We start from the raw sequence: 19,835 nt of genomic DNA, 5'->3' as shown, positions 1-19,835 counted from the left end.
ACGATTTAGACATTTCAATCCGGGCTGACTAAGTAAAATGACCTACATGCAGGCAGAGATATTCATTGACATGGTACGTCTGCTGCTCCGTTTTCTTTTTTAATATCTGTCACGTTGGTTAGTTGTGTCTTTCTCCATCAGGTCAGAGGCCAAGCGTTGGGAGGCGGAGGAGCAGCAGGTGGTTTTGGTTCAGGAGAAGAACGACTTGGCTCTTCAGCTTCAAGCTGTAAGTCTCACTGAATGTTCAAGGAACGATCCTGGTCCGCAGCTCTGATCTACATAAACTAATGTTAATGCAGTTGTTAAAGCACCCAGAACACATAACAATCGGGGAATTATCGGATGCACAAGACTTCTAGCTTCTTTAGAAGAGTCTCTATCAAAGGGTTCCCTTCTTTCTCTTTCTGTGGGTAGAGGCACAGAACAGGGCTGTTCTTTATCGCACCACGTACTGGATAACAGAACAGCAGTAGATTCAGGACGTATGCTTGTCTCTTTCACAGTCAAAGTTAACTCAAGAGTTAGAAAAAGTCCCTTCATTGGATGCAGGTTTTAAATATTTGAGAATTGTCAGTTGAACAGCATCTTTTTGTGAATCAATGGGACGCGTCGTGTGTTGACATGTCTGCGAGCTCTGCCTGAGTAGTTTGTTTGCAGTTTGGTGTCCAACAAAGAAACATGCATCTCCACCATTGTTGCCTTTGTTATTCAGATACAATGAAGGATTATCTTTTGCTTATGGGTGAAGAAAATTATCTTTTTTCTGAAACTAAATGAATATTTGAAAGCGCTATATTGTCCCAATACTAACAACAGGCCTGTTAACATGTTGAGGATGAATGCAAGAAAGTGAGATGAAAAGATCTCTTTGCATCCAGCAGAGCTGTAGGTCCAGGACGCATTAGCCTAGCTTAGCATAAAGACTGAAAGCAGATGGAAACTGCTAGCCTAGCTCCATCAAGTTAAGTAAAATTGCATGTAAACCAAAATGTCATATCTGCAATTTTAAAAAGTGGGATTACAATCACTTCTTTCTCAAAATACAAACTTATCTCTGAAATATAAGATTTGATCTCAGCTACTTATTTTAGAGAGCGATTGTCTTGTAAACTCATTATTCTCTCATCCAGGAGCAGGACAACCTGACAGACGCAGAGGAGCGCTGCAACCACCTGATTCTGTCCAAAATCTCTCTGGAGTCGAAGCTGAAGGAGATGCAGGAACGTCTGGAGGACGAGGAGGAGGTGACGGCCTCGCTGACGTCCAACAAACGTCAGCTGGAGGAGGAGGTGGTGTCACTGAAGAAAGACGTGGACGACCTGGAGATGACTCTGGCTAAAGTGGAGAAAGAGAGACATGGAGTCGAGAACAAGGTGCGTCAACCAGCAGCGTTGCATCACTGCAGCGTTCCTCCACTCTACAATGTCTTCTCTTTGAGCTCTGTTCTTGGTCGAGAGCTTTCGTCTGGTGACGCGGTGGATCTGATGAATATTGTTTATTTTCTTCCATCCAGGTGAAGAACCTGTCCCATGAGATGTGTGTTCTGGATGAATCGATAGCATCTCTGAGCAGAGAGAAAGCCACTCTGCAGGAGGCTCACCAGCAGGCTCTCACTGACCTGCAGGCGCAGGAGGACAAGGTCAACATGCTGGTCAAGGTGAAATCGAGGTTGGAGCAGCAAGTGGACAATGTAAGAAAACACATACACATGTCACACTCGACAACCTTCCTTCCCTACTTCTCCAGTTTTGCAATATAAGCGAAAATAGAAAAGATCTGAAGTGTCAAAACTTAAACATTAGGATAAACAAACACACTGGACAACCCGTCTGTGAATCTGCATCAGCTGACATGTCCGTCTGTCCTTCTACTTTTGTGGAACGTAATGAATGAAAGGGAAACAAGTTTCAGTCATCCAGCTCATCGATTCTCTCCGTTTGTGGACTGCTACTGAAAAGATGGACGACATTCTTCCACAGGAAATTCCTCCATTTAGTGTTTTGATAAAAGAGGTAAAGAGTGCTTCCTAAGATGTCCCTCCAAAATGACCCATAGGTGTTCAGTTGCATACGAATTCCTAAAATCTCCTTAAGGCGAACTAGAACTTCCCAAAGGACCACAAGAACCACCTGAAGGAACTTCCTCAGTGACCCAATGACCACTTAAGAAGAAACGTTAGAGCCCATTTAGTGACATAAGAACCATCTAAAGAGCCTCCTCAGTACCACCTGTAGGATCTCTTGAGTCACATCCTGTAGGACCAGTAGACCCCTAGACAACCTAAAGCCCTTTAAACCCTTAAAACCTCCTCAGTGACCACAAGTACCACCTAACGGACCTTTGCAGCCTCTATTTGATCACTAGAACGTTCTAAAGAACTAACAGAACCTCCTAAATGGCCACTACAACCACCTAAAAGACACCATCTCTAGACAATCTAAAACCCTTTTAACCATTAGCACATTCGCAGCCTCTTTATGACCACTAGAACCTCTTGAAAGACCACAAAACTCCTTCGAACCTCCTTGAAGGTTCTGGTATGCCGTGAGATCAAAGTACTCTGTTCTGAGTTTGTCTTGACGTCCTTCCCGCTCTCTTCTCTACAGGTGGAGAATTCCTTGGAGCTGGAGAAGAAGGTGCGTTTGGAACTGGAACGAATCAAACGGAAGCTGGAGGGGGATCTGAAGCTGTCCATGGACTCGGTGAAAGACCTGGAGAAGCAGAAGGACGAGCTGGAGGAGAGACTGAAAAAGTAAGAAAACACGCCTGGAGTTGGTAGTTATCAACTTTAATCGAGCGATGATCTTCATTTCATTTCTCCACAACGACAAATCTCAACAAAAGAAGTCTAGAATTAAGATGTAAAACTGAAAACTGAAAAATATTTTGGAGCGTTAAGATCATTTCCTTTCTCTTTCCATCTCTCTATACCTCCCTAAAGAAAAGACTTTGAGTCGGGTCAGCTTCAATCTAAACTGGAGGATGAACAGAGCGTGCTTACTCATCTTCAGAAGAGGATCAAAGAGCTTCAGGTTGGTCCCACTGATCCAGAATAGAAGCTGTAACCAGCTTCCCCATCTTCCCCTTCGTCACTTCTTGTGATGAATTCATCGCTCCCCTCAGACTCGTATGGAGGAGCTGGAGGAGGCGCTGGATGCGGAGCGAGCATGGCGTTCCAAAGCCGAACGTCAGAGGAACGACATCACCAGAGAGCTGGAGGAGCTTGGGGAGAAACTGGAGGAGGCAGGAGGATCCTCTGCTGCTCAGATCGCTCTGAACAGGTCATCAGCAGCATTGACGCTGATACGTTGTAATTGTAATGACTTTGGTTTGCTGAAGGTGTGTTTGCTGAAAACATAGCGATGTACAAATTGACTATAAAATACTAAATTGACGTCAAACAGGAAGAGGGAGGCGGACTTCCTGAAGGTGCGGCGGGAGCTGGACGAGGCAGGGCTTCACCACGAGGCGACGGCCGCCACTCTCAGGAAGAAGCACTCGGACACGGTGGTGGAGCTCGGCGAGCAGATTGACGCTCTGCAGCGAACCAAACAGAAACTGGAGAAGGAGAAGGTCGAGTTCAGGCTGGAGGCCGACGACCTAGCTGCTAACGTGGAGCAGCTATCCAGGAACAAGGTAAGTCCACCTTCAAAAGAAAACTCCAGGGAAGTGTGTTAAAGCTGCATTCTCTCTAGTGTCCACCAGGGGGCGACTCCTCTGGTTGTATAGAAGTCTATAGAAAATGACTCTACTTCTCTCTTGATTTATTCCCTCAGTAAACATCTTTCAAAGGAATAACTGGGGCGTCCCTTCATCTTTTAAACTCCATTCCTCTAGTTTGTAATGCAGCTTTGTCTGGTGGCATCACGATGACTCTGGACCAGATTCAATCGTCAGTTGATATGGCTGCTTGTGTGTGTGTGTGTGTGTGTGTGTGTGTGTGTGTAGGGAGCGGTGGAGAAGATGTGCAGGGTTTATGAGGACCAGCTGAATGAAACCAGAAGCAAAGCAGAGGAGCTGCAGAGACAGCTGACCGACGTTTCTGCTCAGAAAGCACGAGCGCTCACAGAAACTGGTACAACGCGCACACACATGCACACACACAGATATAGTCCTTTATCATATAAGAATAAAGAGAATGATGTCTCGATGATGTGCACATGATTATCCCAGCCTGTATTACAACTATCAACACAAAGCATGAACACATCTGAATTCATTTTAAGTGGAAAGAATGTGTCGTAAATGTAATTCTCAGTTGATGAAAGCTGATGAAGGCGGCCGGACTAACCCACTTTAAAACTTCTTCTCTGTGTCGTCGTTCTGTTAGCCGAGTACAGCCGTCGTCTGGAGGAGCGGGATGCTATGATTGGTCAGCTCCAGCGCTCCAAAGCCGGGGTTTTCCAGAACTCCGAAGACCTGAAGAGGCAGCTGGAGGAGGAGAGCAAAGTACCACTGAACCTTTCCAACTCTGATCCATCATTTCAACACTCAGCCTCGTGGTTGTCCTCACTATGTTGAGTCAAAGTAAACACTGCGTGACCGTGTGTGTGTTGCAGGCTCGTGTGGCGCTGGCTCACGCGGTGCAGGCGTCCCGTCACCACAGCAGTCTGCTCAGAGAGCAGCTGGAGGAGGAGCAGGAGTCCAAGGCTGAGCTGCAGAGGGAGCTCTCCAAAGCCAACGGCCAGGTGGTCCAGTGGAGAGCCAAGTACGAGACCGACGCCGTGCTGAGAATAGAGGAGCTGGAGGACGCCAAGTAAGAAACTGTAATGGTGGCATCAATATATGTTAGCGGTGCATGTCACAACCCCACACTCACAGAGACGCACACGTCCTTCTGCACCGGCCGACAGGACGACATGTGATGAACAGAAATACTGAGAATACATCATCAGTTAACCCTCAGGACATATCTCACCATATGAAGTGGCATTTAGCTTGAGACTGAGCATATGCACACTTACAAAGAATGTTACAAAAGAAAGGATAAATGTATCCATATATATATATATATTATTTATATATATATACATGATATATGTATAATTTATCCTCTATCCTCGAGTGTACAAGTCTTGATTTCATCTCTTATCGACTCCCGGATTTGCTCTACATCTGCCACAAAACCTGCTCCTGCTCTGACTATCACTGCTGCTGCTTCTGAAGGACTGGACTCTCATGAACGTAGCTGTGAATACTCATGATCCGCAGCAACCATCAGGCTTTTCTACAGAACTCACAAAATATCAGACTCTATAACCGTCTTCACCAGCTGCATAACCGGTCGCTTCAAGTAATTGTTTCTCTAATTGTGCAGCTCAGTACATTTTGTTGTCTTAACTGCTCGTTAACGGTTTATCTCGTGCCGTTTGTTTGTAGGAAAAAGTTGGTCGTCAAGCTGCAGACGGTTGAGGAAGCTGTAGAGACGTCTCAGGCCAAATGTTCCTCACTGGAGAAAACCAAAGTGTGTCTGCAGACAGAGATTGAAGACCTGTTGGTTGAACTGGAACGAACCAACGCTGCTGCTCTGGCTCTGGACAAGAGGCAACGCAACTTCGACAAGGTCGGCGACACCAGCCGACGCTCGAAGGACAAATAATCTCAGCAACAAGTTTGTGTTCATTTGTGTTTGTTTGATGCAGTTGTTGAGCGACTGGAAGCTGAAGTTTGAGGAGAGTCAGACAGACCTGGAGGCCTCGCAGAGAGAGTCCCGCAGTCTGAGCACCGAGCTCTTCAAACTGAAGAACTGCTATGAAGAAGCTCTGGACAATCTGGAGACGGTGAAACGAGAAAACAAGAACCTGCAAGGTATCTCGTCTTTGTCGTCTTTCTTCTTCACCCGGAGGAGCCACGTCGTAGCTTTAGTGGTGTGGACGTGGTTCTCTGCAGGGTCAAGTCTTGAAGTCGGGCTCTCAGAATGTGGAAGATATCCTGATGTCAACGAAGGTTTTTAGAACTAGAAAACTAAAGTATGTTTGTACCTACAGATATATTGTGTTGTATTGTACCAGCTGGGGGATTACAGGTTACATCAGCGGTTATGTCTGATTCAGGAAATCCATCAACAAAACAATAAAAAGCAGTTCGCTGTCGGGTCGCAGCCAACAACAAACGTGTATTACTGACATCCTTCATTGAACGCTTACTTAAAAGACTTAAACCAAACAAGATGAGAAACTATCGAAACGACCTTTTGACGCTGCTCTATATTCATCTTTCAGGAATCAAAAGCAGAACAAAGAACTTTACACCATCTCATTGTTTGAACCAGAAACATTGAAGTAGTTTTAAAATGACATCAAAGCAAAGCAACAGTCGGGAACACTTTGATTAAATGAACCTCTCATAGCAGACTCGATACCACACTCTCAGAAATAAAGGTGCTAAATCGAACCATATAGGGTTCTTTGGTTTGTCCTCGTAGGGGAACCCTGTTTGGATCCTGGTACTACCTTTTGTAAAGGTTCCACTTGGGACCCTTTCAGATTTCAAGTTCTACACATAACCCAATATAAATAGTTATACCTCAAACCAGATGTTAAGGGTTCCACCCAGAACCCCCTATGAGAGCTTTCACGAGAACCTTTGTATGGTATGATGGTTCCACAAAGCAACAAGAAGGTTGTTCCAAAACACTTTCTATGTCCCAAGAGTTTTATGTACTTGATGAGTTGCAGCGCAACCCAGAACGATTATGGTTCACAATCACAGTTTTTAGAGGCTCGTGTTTCTGGATTCTGGGCGTGTCCTTCCAACACCTTGAAGTACTCTTTCTCCAAAACGTTTTTTTTGGGGATGAAAAGAGTTCTGATTGGGACCCTTGGTGTCACAAGTAACCCTCGAAAAACGGTTTCTTCAGAGAAGAGTTATTCAGAAGTAAATGGTTCTGGGTAGAACCTCAGCTCTTTAGCAAGAACCCTGTTGGGAACCCTAGTTTCAAAGAGTGCCAAACATCTTGCTATACATGACTGTTATGGACCTGAGTTCATATTGTGATTGAGCGACTGTGTTTGTCTCCAGAGGAGATACTGGACCTGACGGATCAGATCGGTCAGGGAGGAAAGACCATCTACGAGCTGGAGAGGATGAAGAAGCTCCTGGATGTGGAGAAGAGTGATATCAGAGCAGCTCTGGAGGAAGCAGAGGTAACTAACTTCCCTGCTGTAGATACTCGTCAACTGTCAAACAAGTCAACTGTTCACGAAACAACCTTCCACCCACCAGGGAACTCTGGAGCACGAGGAGAGCAAGACCTTGAAATTTCAGATGGAGCTGCACCAGATAAGGACTGAGATCGAGCGCAAGATTGCAGAGAAAGATGAAGAGATCGAGAACCTCAGGTACCAGATATATTGATAATAGTCAATCAGGAATCAGAATAGTAGAAAACATATTGTAAAATATGCAGTAGACCTGCAGAAAAACTATGCATAAAGCGTGAATCGGCGTAGTAATACCAGTACTGTCCACCAGGCAGGGCCACCAGCGCTCCCTGGACACCATGCAGACCAGATTGGAGGCGGAGGTTCGCAGTCGCAGTGAGGCGGTGCGTCTGAAGAAGAAGATGGAGTGCGACCTGAACGAGATGGAGGTTCAGCTGGGACATGCCAACAGACATGCAGCCGAGAGCCAGAGGGCCATCAGACACCTGCAGACACAGGTAGCCTCATCCGATCAGAACTCATCCAAGATATCGAGACAATAAACTCCTCAATGTCAGGGCGGGAAGGCTGAATACAATACTGAAGGTTACATATCTATCCAAGTCTCCTGAGCATCGAGGAGACTGCAGGAACCATTCCCTGGGATTGTTGAACTGCTTTTCTAAACAAGGGGCAGTGGCGGTAATGGAGGTGTCCCATTCAGAGGTTGACGAGCTGATTCAAATAAGGTGGATTTCATCCCGTGGTTCGAGCTTTGGATCAACTTCTCACAGATCATTTCAAAACATCCAGGAAGATGACCTTGTTTCAGGAACAGGAACCGTTCTAGTTACTAAAAGAGACCTTCCTTCAGTGGTGGTTCTGTCGCCCCCTGTGGACTAAAGTGGTAGTGTTTCTGAGCACCAGAGTCTCTTTAGAAAACCTCTCATGTTACTGCAGCAGGGTCTGACAGGCTGACCCTCTCAGTCCTGGTTCTGGTTCTCCCGTGCCTCCCTTCCCTCCAGCAGGTCCAGCAATACGTCCTGGGTCTCCAGCAGTGTGGTGTCGGTGTTGAGGAGGCGGAGGAGGAGGAGGAGGAGGAGCTCTGCTCCTGGAGGAGGAGGAGACGCTGCTGCTGCTGCTGGGAGCTGAGCTCTCCTCCTCCCTCCGGAGCTCTGACTGCAGGTCCAAGGCTGCAGGTGAAGCCGGACCTGGGTCCGTCTGTGATGTGGCAGAATGTCTTAACGGGTCTCACTGGGTTCTGTCCTCTCACAGGTTAAAGACCAACAGGTGGATTTGGAGGACAAAGTCCAGTTGGCCAATCAGCTCAAAGAACAGATCCTCCTGTTGGACCGACGTTGTTTACTGATGACGGCTGAGGAGGAGGAGCTGCGTGGGATTCTGGAACAAACCGACCACGGACGCAAGATGGCAGAACACGAGCTGGTGGAGGTCACAGAGAGACTGAACCTGTTCACCACACAGGTACACACACACACACACACACATGTCTTGATTACCTGATCAATCAAGTCACTGAATACTGCTTGAGTGATCGACGGATTCACTGACTGACTGATTTAGCCATTGATTGAGTGATTGATGAACTGACTCATTGATTCAGTGATTGATGAACTGACTCATTGATTCAGTGATTGATGAACTGACTCATTGATTGAATGATTGATGGACTGACTCATTGATTGAATGATTGATGGACTGACTCATTGATTGATTGATGGATGAACTGACTCATTGATTGAGTGATTGATGAACTGACTCATTGATTGAGTGATTGATGAACTGACTCATTGATTGAGTGAGTGATGAACTGACTCATTGATTCAGTGATTGATGAACTGACTCATTGATTGAGTGATTGATGAACTGACTCATTGATTGAGTGAGTGATGAACTGACTCATTGATTGAGTGATTGATGAACTGACTCATTGATTGATTGATGGATGAACTGACTCATTGATTGATTGATGGATGAACTGACTCATTGATTGAGTGATTGATGAACTGACTCATTGATTGAGTGATTGATGAACTGACTCATTGATTGAGTGAGTGATGAACTGACTCATTGATTGAGTGAGTGATGAACTGACTCATTGATTGAGTGAGTGATGAACTGACTCATTGATTCAGTGATTGATGAACTGACTCATTGATTGAGTGAGTGATGAACTGACTCATTGATTGAGTGATTGATGAACTGACTCATTGATTGATTGATGGATGAACTGACTCATTGATTGATTGATGGATGAACTGACTCATTGATTGAGTGATTGATGAACTGACTCATTGATTGAGTGATTGATGAACTGACTCATTGATTGAGTGATTGATGAACTGACTCATTGATTGAGTGAGTGATGAACTGACTCATTGATTCAGTGATTGATGAACTGACTCATTGATTGAGTGAGTGATGAACTGACTCATTGATTGAGTGATTGATGAACTGACTCATTGATTGATTGATGGATGAACTGACTCATTGATTGATTGATGGATGAACTGACTCATTGATTGAGTGATTGATGAACTGACTCATTGATTGAGTGATTGATGAACTGACTCACTGATTCAGTGATTGATGAACTGACTCACTGATTTAGTGATTGATGAACTGACTCATTGATTGAGTGATTGATGAACTGACTCATTGATTGAGTGAGTGATGAACTGACTCATTGATTGAGTGATTGATGAACTGACTCATTGATTGATTGATGGATGAACTGACTCATTGATTGAGTGATGGATGAACTGACTCATTGATTGAGTGATTGATGAACTGACTCATTGATTGAGTGATTGATGAACTGACTCATTGATTGAGTGAGTGATGAACTGACTCATTGATTCAGTGATTGATGAACTGACTCATTGATTGAGTGAGTGATGAACTGACTCATTGATTGAGTGATTGATGAACTGACTCATTGATTGATTGATGGATGAACTGACTCATTGATTGATTGATGGATGAACTGACTCATTGATTGAGTGATTGATGAACTGACTCATTGATTGAGTGATTGATGAACTGACTCACTGATTCAGTGATTGATGAACTGACTCACTGATTTAGTGATTGATGAACTGACTCATTGATTGAGTGATTGATGAACTGACTCATTGATTGAGTGAGTGATGAACTGACTCATTGATTGAGTGATTGATGAACTGACTCATTGATTGATTGATGGATGAACTGACTCATTGATTGAGTGATGGATGAACTGACTCATTGATTGAGTGATTGATGAACTGACTCATTGATTGAGTGATTGATGAACTGACTCATTGATTGAGTGATTGATGAACTGACTCATTGATTGATTGATGGATGAACTGACTCATTGATTGAGTGATTGATGAACTGACTCATTGATTGATTGATGGATGAACTGACTCATTGATTGAGTGATTGATGAACTGACTCATTGATTGATTGATGGATGAACTGACTCATTGATTGAGTGATTGATGAACTGACTCATTGATTCAGTGATTGATGAACTGACTCATTGATTCAGTGATTGATGAACTGACTCATTGATTGAATGATTGATGGACTGACTCATTGATTGAATGATTGATGGACTGACTCATTGATTGATTGATGGATGAACTGACTCATTGATTGAGTGATTGATGAACTGACTCATTGATTGAGTGATTGATGAACTGACTCATTGATTGAGTGAGTGATGAACTGACTCATTGATTGAGTGAGTGATGAACTGACTCATTGATTCAGTGATTGATGAACTGACTCATTGATTGAGTGATTGATGAACTGACTCATTGATTGAGTGAGTGATGAACTGACTCATTGATTGAGTGATTGATGAACTGACTCATTGATTGATTGATGGATGAACTGACTCATTGATTGATTGATGGATGAACTGACTCATTGATTGAGTGATTGATGAACTGACTCATTGATTGAGTGATTGATGAACTGACTCATTGATTGAGTGAGTGATGAACTGACTCATTGATTGAGTGAGTGATGAACTGACTCATTGATTGAGTGAGTGATGAACTGACTCATTGATTCAGTGATTGATGAACTGACTCATTGATTGAGTGAGTGATGAACTGACTCATTGATTGAGTGATTGATGAACTGACTCATTGATTGATTGATGGATGAACTGACTCATTGATTGATTGATGGATGAACTGACTCATTGATTGAGTGATTGATGAACTGACTCATTGATTGAGTGATTGATGAACTGACTCATTGATTGAGTGATTGATGAACTGACTCATTGATTGAGTGAGTGATGAACTGACTCATTGATTCAGTGATTGATGAACTGACTCATTGATTGAGTGAGTGATGAACTGACTCATTGATTGAGTGATTGATGAACTGACTCATTGATTGATTGATGGATGAACTGACTCATTGATTGATTGATGGATGAACTGACTCATTGATTGAGTGATTGATGAACTGACTCATTGATTGAGTGATTGATGAACTGACTCACTGATTCAGTGATTGATGGACTGACTCACTGATTTAGTGATTGATGAACTGACTCATTGATTGAGTGATTGATGAACTGACTCATTGATTGAGTGAGTGATGAACTGACTCATTGATTGAGTGATTGATGAACTGACTCATTGATTGATTGATGGATGAACTGACTCATTGATTGAGTGATGGATGAACTGACTCATTGATTGAGTGATTGATGAACTGACTCATTGATTGAGTGATTGATGAACTGACTCATTGATTGAGTGATTGATGAACTGACTCATTGATTGATTGATGGATGAACTGACTCATTGATTGAGTGATTGATGAACTGACTCATTGATTGATTGATGGATGAACTGACTCATTGATTGAGTGATTGATGAACTGACTCATTGATTGATTGATGGATGAACTGACTCATTGATTGAGTGATTGATGAACTGACTCATTGATTGAGTGATTGATGAACTGACTCATTGATTGAGTGATTGATGAACTGACTCATTGATTGATTGATGGATGAACTGACTCATTGATTGAGTGATTGATGAACTGACTCATTGATTGAGTGAGTGATGAACTGACTCATTGATTGAGTGATTGATGAACTGACTCATTGATTGATTGATGGATGAACTGACTCATTGATTGAGTGATGGATGAACTGACTCATTGATTGAGTGATTGATGAACTGACTCATTGATTGAGTGATTGATGAACTGACTCATTGATTGAGTGATTGATGAACTGACTCATTGATTGATTGATGGATGAACTGACTCATTGATTGAGTGATTGATGAACTGACTCATTGATTGAGTGAGTGATGAACTGACTCACTGATTGATTGATGGATGAACTGACTCATTGATTGAGTGATGGATGAACTGACTCATTGATTGAATGATTGATGAACTGACTCATTGATTGAGTGATGGATGAACTGACTCATTGATTGATTGATGGATGAACTGACTCACTGATTGAGTGATGGATGAACTGACTCATTGATTGAGTGATTGATGAACTGACTCATTGATTGAGTGATTGATGGACTGACTCACTGATTGAGTGATTGATGGACTGACTCATTGATTGAGTGATTGATGAACTGACTCATTGATTGAGTGATTGATGAACTGACTCATTGATTGAGTGATTGATGAACTGACTCATTGATTGATTGATGGATGAACTGACTCATTGATTGAGTGATTGATGAACTGACTCATTGATTGAGTGAGTGATGAACTGACTCACTGATTGATTGATGGATGAACTGACTCATTGATTGAGTGATGGATGAACTGACTCATTGATTGAATGATTGATGAACTGACTCATTGATTGAGTGATGGATGAACTGACTCATTGATTGATTGATGGATGAACTGACTCACTGATTGAGTGATGGATGAACTGACTCATTGATTGAGTGATTGATGAACTGACTCATTGATTGAGTGATTGATGGACTGACTCACTGATTGAGTGATTGATGGACTGACTCATTGATTGAATGATTGATGAACTGACTCACTGATTGAGTGATTGATGAACTGACTCACTGATTCAGTGATTGATTAACTGACTCACTGATTCAGTGATTGATTAACTGACTCACTGATTGATCCTCTCACTGAGTGATTAATGTAATTCTGTTTCATTAATGACCGATGGACTGACTAGCTGACTGACTGGTTGACATTCATGTTGACAGAAGTTTAACTGAACGATGCTTCGATTGATTGATCAATAGACTGACGGTCTTACTGACTTAATGATTAATCCACAAAGTGATTGATAAGCGTGTTGATGGACTGATTGGTTGAGTAACTGATCGATGCACCAGCTTAGTGATTGGTGGACTGATTAGTTGTCTTATTGACTAACAGAGTGATGAACTGACGGACTAATCCTTCAATGGACAGATGTTCTGGACCGACTGACTGGTTGTTGATGAACTTGATTGCCTGCATGTGTTTTTCAGAACTCAGGTCTGATGAACCAGAAGAAGAAGCTGGAGGCGGACGTGTCTCTGCTGACGGGGGAGGTGGACGAGGCCATGCAGGAGAGTCGCAGTGCTGAGGAGAAAGCCAAGAAGGCCATCACTGATGTCAGTCCTGACCTCTGACCCCTGTCCACCACATAGATAACCCTGATTTATCTTGTGTTTTCTTCTCATCTGTTGTTAGAAAGTTGCTACGTTTTCATTACCTCGGAACATGTTTCTCACCAGGCGGCTCTGATGGCGGAGGAGCTGAAGAAGGAGCAGGACAGCAGCAGTATGATGGAGAGAATGAAGAAGAACATGGTCTCCACAGTGAAAGGTACAGAAGACAAACACCAACTCTGTAATGACGGTCGACCTGCCGATGTTAACGCCGTGGTCGTCTCTCTCGCAGAGCTGCAGGTCAAACTGGACGAGACGGAGCAGACGATGCTGAAGGGAGGAAAGAAGCAGCTTCACAAGCTGGAGACGAGAGTGAGTGTTTGAGCCAGCGTTGGCGTGCTAGTACTCAGCTCAGCAGACAGCAGAAACATGCTACAGAAGGAAAACCTACTCGATGACTTGTTTAGAAACCCGTTTCTAAACAGGAACCGGTTCTAAATGAGTAGAAACCTGGAGCTCGATACTGTCCGGAGTTACCGGTTCTGCTCTCGGTACTTTAGGAGTTCCAGAGTGAGATGTCCTCGTCTCACTGAACCTATTTTGAAGAGTATTGCTGCTGAAGAAAAATGGACAAATGTGTTTACATACAAGAATAATAAAGAAATGTTAATTATTTGTCTTTTTTTCTCACAAAGCAATGAAAAAGAACCGATAAGCAGTATCGCTAAACTACCATCCCTGCTTCCTGACACCAAGCAGCAGCACGTGAACCTGCTGATGAAACAGCAGCGATGCTTTGTGTTCAGGTGAGGGAGACGCAGACCGAGCTGATGATGGAGCAGAAGAGGAGCGACGAGTATCTGAAAGGAGTCCGTCGCAACGAGAAGAGAGTGAAAGAGCTGACGTACCAGGTCGGATCACCTCCCATCACCAGCTGCTGCTTCTGTCCATACAGACCTTCTGTTGGTTCTGTGTTTCTATTGGCTCTCTTTGTGTCCCTGCAGTCAGAGGAGGACAGGAAGACTCTGTTGAGGATGCAGGAGCTCATCGACAAGCTTCAGACCAAAGTCAAGAGCTACAAGAGACAAACAGAGAACGCTGTGAGTCTGATGAGTTCATTCAAACTGACACGACCTGGTCACAGAATTGAGTGTTGAAATAGTTTAAATCCATATTTTGCATAATAACAATGTGTGAAATGACAATGGGTTGTGTGTCTCTGGTAGTGAATGATCAGATGAATCTTTATAGAAAGTCTAAGTTCATTGTTTCAACTGTCCTGGTTTGATCTGCTCACGAGCTGCTCAGCAGACGGACTCAGTCAGAGACCAGCTGGTGAACATCATTCAGCAGCTGGACAGACAGATGTTTCCCTCAGGAGCTGGTGGAGGCAAACACAGAGCTAAGAGAGAGAGAGGACATGTTGCTATGTGGGAGAGATAAGCAACTGTTTGCTAGATCTGCAAATCAACTGTAAAGTTGACAACGTGTCAATGCCATGTTCACAGCTTGTTGCCGCTCTGAACAATGAACGCGGTTATTGAAAGGTGTAAAGATGAATCGTCGTGGCCGTTGTTCCTCTTTGTGTCCACCAGGAGGAGCAGGTGAGCTGCAGCACGGTGCGCTTCAGGAAAGTCCAAAACGAGCTGGACGACGCCGAGGAGAGAGCCGACGTCGCCGAGACGACCGTCAACAAGCTGCGGATTCGAACCCGCGAGCAGACCAGCAAGGTCGCCATGGTGAGGCCCGCTCATGCGCTTGTTGTTGTGTATCCGTGCCGTGCTTCTGATCTTCTCTTTGTGTTTCTGCAGATCATCGAATGAATGAAGCTCTGCTGCCTCTTCAAACACCTTCAGTGTTTTTCTGCTGTTCGTGTGACGTTTCCCATATCTGATTGCCGTGTGTTTGAGTCTGACGTGGTTCTGCTGTAGTCCAGGACCAAGGGGGGACACGTGAATCTGCATCTGCTGTACTGTCACCATGTCAACATGTGTCTGTCTCCACTGTAAAGCATCGGCAACTGTGGTCGAGGAAGTGTCGAAGGAAGCCGGCATGAATAAGAGCCGGTGTACAGCAGAGCAGTAGTACCGAGCGGTACCGGCGTGCGTTACCGAGCGGTACCGGCATTTACGGCTAACTGGCTTGGCCAGTTGCTGCTAGCACAACAGCTATTCAGCGCTATGAGCAGTTATTGCCTCATTGTTTTTCGTTTGGTAGCCGTGAGAGACCTTAGTCTGTAATGCAAGTATGTCTGCATGAAAAGATGTACAAAGATATATTATATATTCGCTAATCGCGGGTAGCATTTCCCCATTGGCCGTAATGTTAAAATTAGCTTAGAAGCTAGCGAGTCGGACGTGTACTGTTAAAAGCATCTTGCCGTTCAACCTTTTTTGTTCACAGTCCTAGTGAGAGGTAGGTCAAAGGTCAAAGGTACTTCATCCATATTGTAGCGACCCTGTCAGTAACAGCTGGTAGCAGAGGGGTTGCTGGTAGCAACTGTTCTGTGTCGGGAGCTAGTAAATGTTGTGTTAGACCGGAACCGGAAGTTGCGGTTGTTGTGGCGGAGAAAAGCTACGGAAAAATGCGTATATAAATCACACCGGACTATAAGCCGACGCCTCAAAGCGTGGGGTAAAAAGTAGCGGCTTATAGTCCGAAAAGTACGGTACATTGAATCAAATGACTGTAATGTTAACGTGTCTCTGATCACACTGAGAATACTCTGCACAGCTGCACCCGTCACTACCACCTCAATGCGATCTTGATAACAGGTTTGTAATAGACATGTAATAGACATGTAATAGACATGTAATAGCGATGTAGTGCCTGTATTCAGAGTGTCTTTGACTATGTGTGAGTTTTACCGATTGAAATCTTCAGTGTCGTGAAAGATGAACAATAAAGAGCTGTTGGTGTTTGACGTAGTTCGTTGACTTCTTTAAGTTGCTCATCAGAAGAAACCTGCAGCCGGTGAAACACACATGAACATCCTGATGATCTATCGCACCAGCAGGGTGGCGCTAGAGGGACGATAAATGACCAGACGAGGGTTCATCCTCTGTGGAGCAGGAGTGATGAGGAGTTTCTTTGAAAGATGCTAACTACATTAAACGTTTACATCAAAGTTTCTTTCCAAGAAAGACAATAATCCTACTGCTCTGTCACACGTGAAATTAAATATCCCTGTTTACATGCAGCCGTTCATATTCAGAGGAGCATCATCTCCATCACCAGTGAATCCGCGGTGACGTCCTCACACGTCGTTTATCTAAACGTGTCGAAGTGAACATCAGGAGCTAACAGATGTTTCTCGGCGTGTTCCAGAGGTGGAGGACTTGTTGGACGCTTTCATTCCTCAAACAGCTTCTCGTGAAGGTCCGTGTTGAGAAATCAACCAAATCTGGTCACTTCCTGTTCACCTGGATCTGCTTTGTGTTGAGAACTCAACGTGATGGTGAGACGTGTCAGTGACGTATCTCTCACATCGTCATCTTCATTTGGCACAGAAGCTGTGAGCGTTGCTTTGACATTAATCTTAGCGCTGTTATTACTGAAGAACATGAACATCTGCAAACATCTGGTCCAATGCTGTGGCCGTTCTTCAGTCAGTAGTTCTCATGGTGTAGCGAGGAAGTTAATATGAGGAAGATCTCTCAGAGGATCTATGGAGCTCTGATCTGGAGGGTTTCTGTGCACAATTCAAAATTCAAAAAAAGGTCAGGGGTCACCAAACTCCTCAGGATCCAATGTGATGTCCATGAATGTGTGAATGTTCCCTCTGTAGCGTTGAGATGAGTCACTCTTTAAACTACTCTGAAGCTGAATTCGTCATTAATGGACAGAAAGTTATTTTACGCTGATTCCAGAATCTCAAATGTGAATATTTTCAGATTATCTTTGTCTGTTATGAAAGTAGACTCAATATATTCCAAATAAATACATTTAAAAACTAAACAATAAATCTCAAATTGTAAAACGCAAAACAAAAAACACACTGTGAGCAGAGAAGGTACGTTTTGGCATTCGACACTTTATTCACAAACTAAAACCAATCAGGGAGGGGGGGGGGGGGGCTGTACAGGTGTGTTAGATCAGAATCAACTGGCTGCTCACGGCTCACATCACGTGTCACTTCCTGTCTCACCTCGAACCGTCTGACTGGTCCATTCATCCCTCCGTCCAATCAGTGCTCAGCAGTTTGTCCTTCAGCGTGTGTGTGTGTGCGTGTGAGTGTGTGCATGTGCGTGTGCATGTGTGTGTGTGAGTGTGTGTGCATGTGCGTGTGTGTGCATGTGTGCATGTGAGTGTGAGTGTGTGAGTCCAGTTCAGATCCAGGACTCTGGTCTGAAGTCTGGTCCCGGGCGGTTCCTGATTCGACGTCTTCAGGGAAACAGCTTCACATTCACAGATCCGTTCAGAACACAAGACGCTTCTGGTTCCTCCAGTTTGACACACGAGGGGTCACAATTACTCTCCTGTAATATTTCTTTACACGAGTCTGAAAGAAGAAAAATGGACCAAAATCTCTAAACTGATATATACATATATATACATATATATGTATATATATGTATATATATACATATATATGTATATATATGTATATATATACATATATATGTATATATATATGTATATATATACATATATATACATATATATGTATATATATGTATATATATACATATATATACATATATATGTATATATATATGTATATATATGTATATATATACATATATATATACATATATATGTATATATATATGTATATATATGTATATATATGTATATATATACATATATATACATATAGAAATATTACACGAGAGTAATTGTGTTATTGTTGGTAATACACATTTGATGGCGGCGTCTGTCAGAGACTTGTCGACTTTCTGATACAGAATCCAGATCAGACACAGAGGAGCTGTTACCTCATTGGTCCACACATCAGCCAATCACCTGTCATCTACCTGCAGCACTCAGATAGTTATACACACCTCCGCTGTGCGCTGCTGAACGGCATTCTGGGAACTGTAGGACATCACCAACCAAGGCAGAAGTAAGCAAGACAAAAGAATAACAAGAACAATAACAATAAGCGCTAAATGCAGCGAGATGTAAATCAGGTGTTTCACACCGACACACTTCTGATGTCGTGATATTAAAGTGCAAAGAGGATCAGATCCGATCAGATGGGTCCAAAGTCTGAAATCTGAAATCTTATTTATACTTCTTGTGTGAATCCAGTCGTATTTTTTCCACAGTTATATTTTACACGTTACACGTCCTATTGGACCACTGATGGATTTGGGAGAAAATCTGACAGAGAATGACTGAAAAGAAGAAAAGTGAAGAGGAAGTGACCACATGTGCAGGAAGGTGATTGGACGGTGATGTTTGACGGTTAACGGCAGCAAAAAAAACACAAAAAAACGATGTGGCGACACAAAAACCAGAACTCTGACTAATTTCAACAAAAGTTGTGAACGTGATGACATCACCATCTAGTCTTCTTTTCATTGGCTCACGAGATGTTCCGAGAGTTCAAAGTTCACAGTCGTCTCATCTTTTGTTTTCATGCTCGTTTGTTCTTTTTTGTGACTTTTAAATCAAAAATGTTCTCGTTCGTAATTTTTTCTTCAGGGCTGCAGGTGTTGCATTGTGGGTACTGTAGTCAGTCACCGGGTTAGTACAACTGTAGCTCTGTCGTCAGTAAATGCTGTCGGTCACCACGGTAACCGGCACTCAAGTTAGTGGAAGAAATAATAAAAAAAAGAAGAATAAAATAAATGACATCACGGTGACATCAGCAGTGATGTCACAGCGCTGGACGTCTGAGTTTAGTAAGAACTCGTCCAAATGTCTTCACACTAAAGGTGAACAGGACAAACACCATGGCTGCTGGGAGGTGACCTGAAGAGGAGGACGAAGAGGAGGACGAAGAGGAGGAAGAGGAGGAGGAGGAGGATGAAGAGGAGGACGAAGAGGAAGAGGAGGAGGATGAAGAGGAGGACGAAGAGGAGGAGGAGGAGGAGGAGGAGGAGGA

General features: G+C 43.4%; 2 protein-coding genes across 6 annotated transcripts in view; one reads left to right on the top strand and one right to left on the bottom strand.

Moving 5' to 3' along the window:
- Positions 1-16,678, top strand: part of LOC306780932 (myosin-7B-like) — a 30,075-nt gene extending 13,397 nt beyond the window's left edge. The window contains exons 24-46 of the mRNA XM_079273482.1: positions 142-226; positions 1,131-1,373; positions 1,514-1,690; positions 2,607-2,752; positions 2,942-3,032; positions 3,124-3,281; positions 3,405-3,636; positions 3,949-4,075; positions 4,331-4,449; positions 4,560-4,756; positions 5,380-5,563; positions 5,643-5,808; positions 7,021-7,145; positions 7,225-7,340; positions 7,474-7,660; positions 8,418-8,627; positions 13,661-13,786; positions 13,910-14,000; positions 14,076-14,155; positions 14,590-14,694; positions 14,788-14,883; positions 15,379-15,522; positions 15,595-16,678. Coding sequence (XP_079129608.1) covers positions 142-226; positions 1,131-1,373; positions 1,514-1,690; positions 2,607-2,752; positions 2,942-3,032; positions 3,124-3,281; positions 3,405-3,636; positions 3,949-4,075; positions 4,331-4,449; positions 4,560-4,756; positions 5,380-5,563; positions 5,643-5,808; positions 7,021-7,145; positions 7,225-7,340; positions 7,474-7,660; positions 8,418-8,627; positions 13,661-13,786; positions 13,910-14,000; positions 14,076-14,155; positions 14,590-14,694; positions 14,788-14,883; positions 15,379-15,522; positions 15,595-15,606 — 3,217 coding nt within the window. The 3' untranslated portion in view covers positions 15,607-16,678. The remainder of the gene's footprint in view (positions 1-141; positions 227-1,130; positions 1,374-1,513; positions 1,691-2,606; positions 2,753-2,941; positions 3,033-3,123; positions 3,282-3,404; positions 3,637-3,948; positions 4,076-4,330; positions 4,450-4,559; positions 4,757-5,379; positions 5,564-5,642; positions 5,809-7,020; positions 7,146-7,224; positions 7,341-7,473; positions 7,661-8,417; positions 8,628-13,660; positions 13,787-13,909; positions 14,001-14,075; positions 14,156-14,589; positions 14,695-14,787; positions 14,884-15,378; positions 15,523-15,594) is intronic.
- Positions 16,679-19,650: 2,972 nt separating this feature from the next.
- sulf2b (sulfatase 2b) overlaps positions 19,651-19,835 on the bottom strand; it is a 69,815-nt gene continuing 69,630 nt past the window's right edge. For all 5 annotated transcript variants that reach the window (XM_079274088.1, XM_079274091.1, XM_079274089.1 and 2 more), the window contains one exon: positions 19,651-19,835. This exon is cut by the window's right edge and continues 1,133 nt beyond it. The gene's annotated coding sequence lies outside the window, so the exon portion shown is untranslated.

Source organism: Melanostigma gelatinosum (genome assembly GCF_949748355.1).
Source record: "Melanostigma gelatinosum genome assembly, chromosome: 8".
Classification (NCBI taxonomy): domain Eukaryota; kingdom Metazoa; phylum Chordata; class Actinopteri; order Perciformes; family Zoarcidae; genus Melanostigma; species Melanostigma gelatinosum.
Note: the sequence above shows the minus strand (reverse complement) of the source record. Positions and strands in the feature narration are given on the sequence as shown.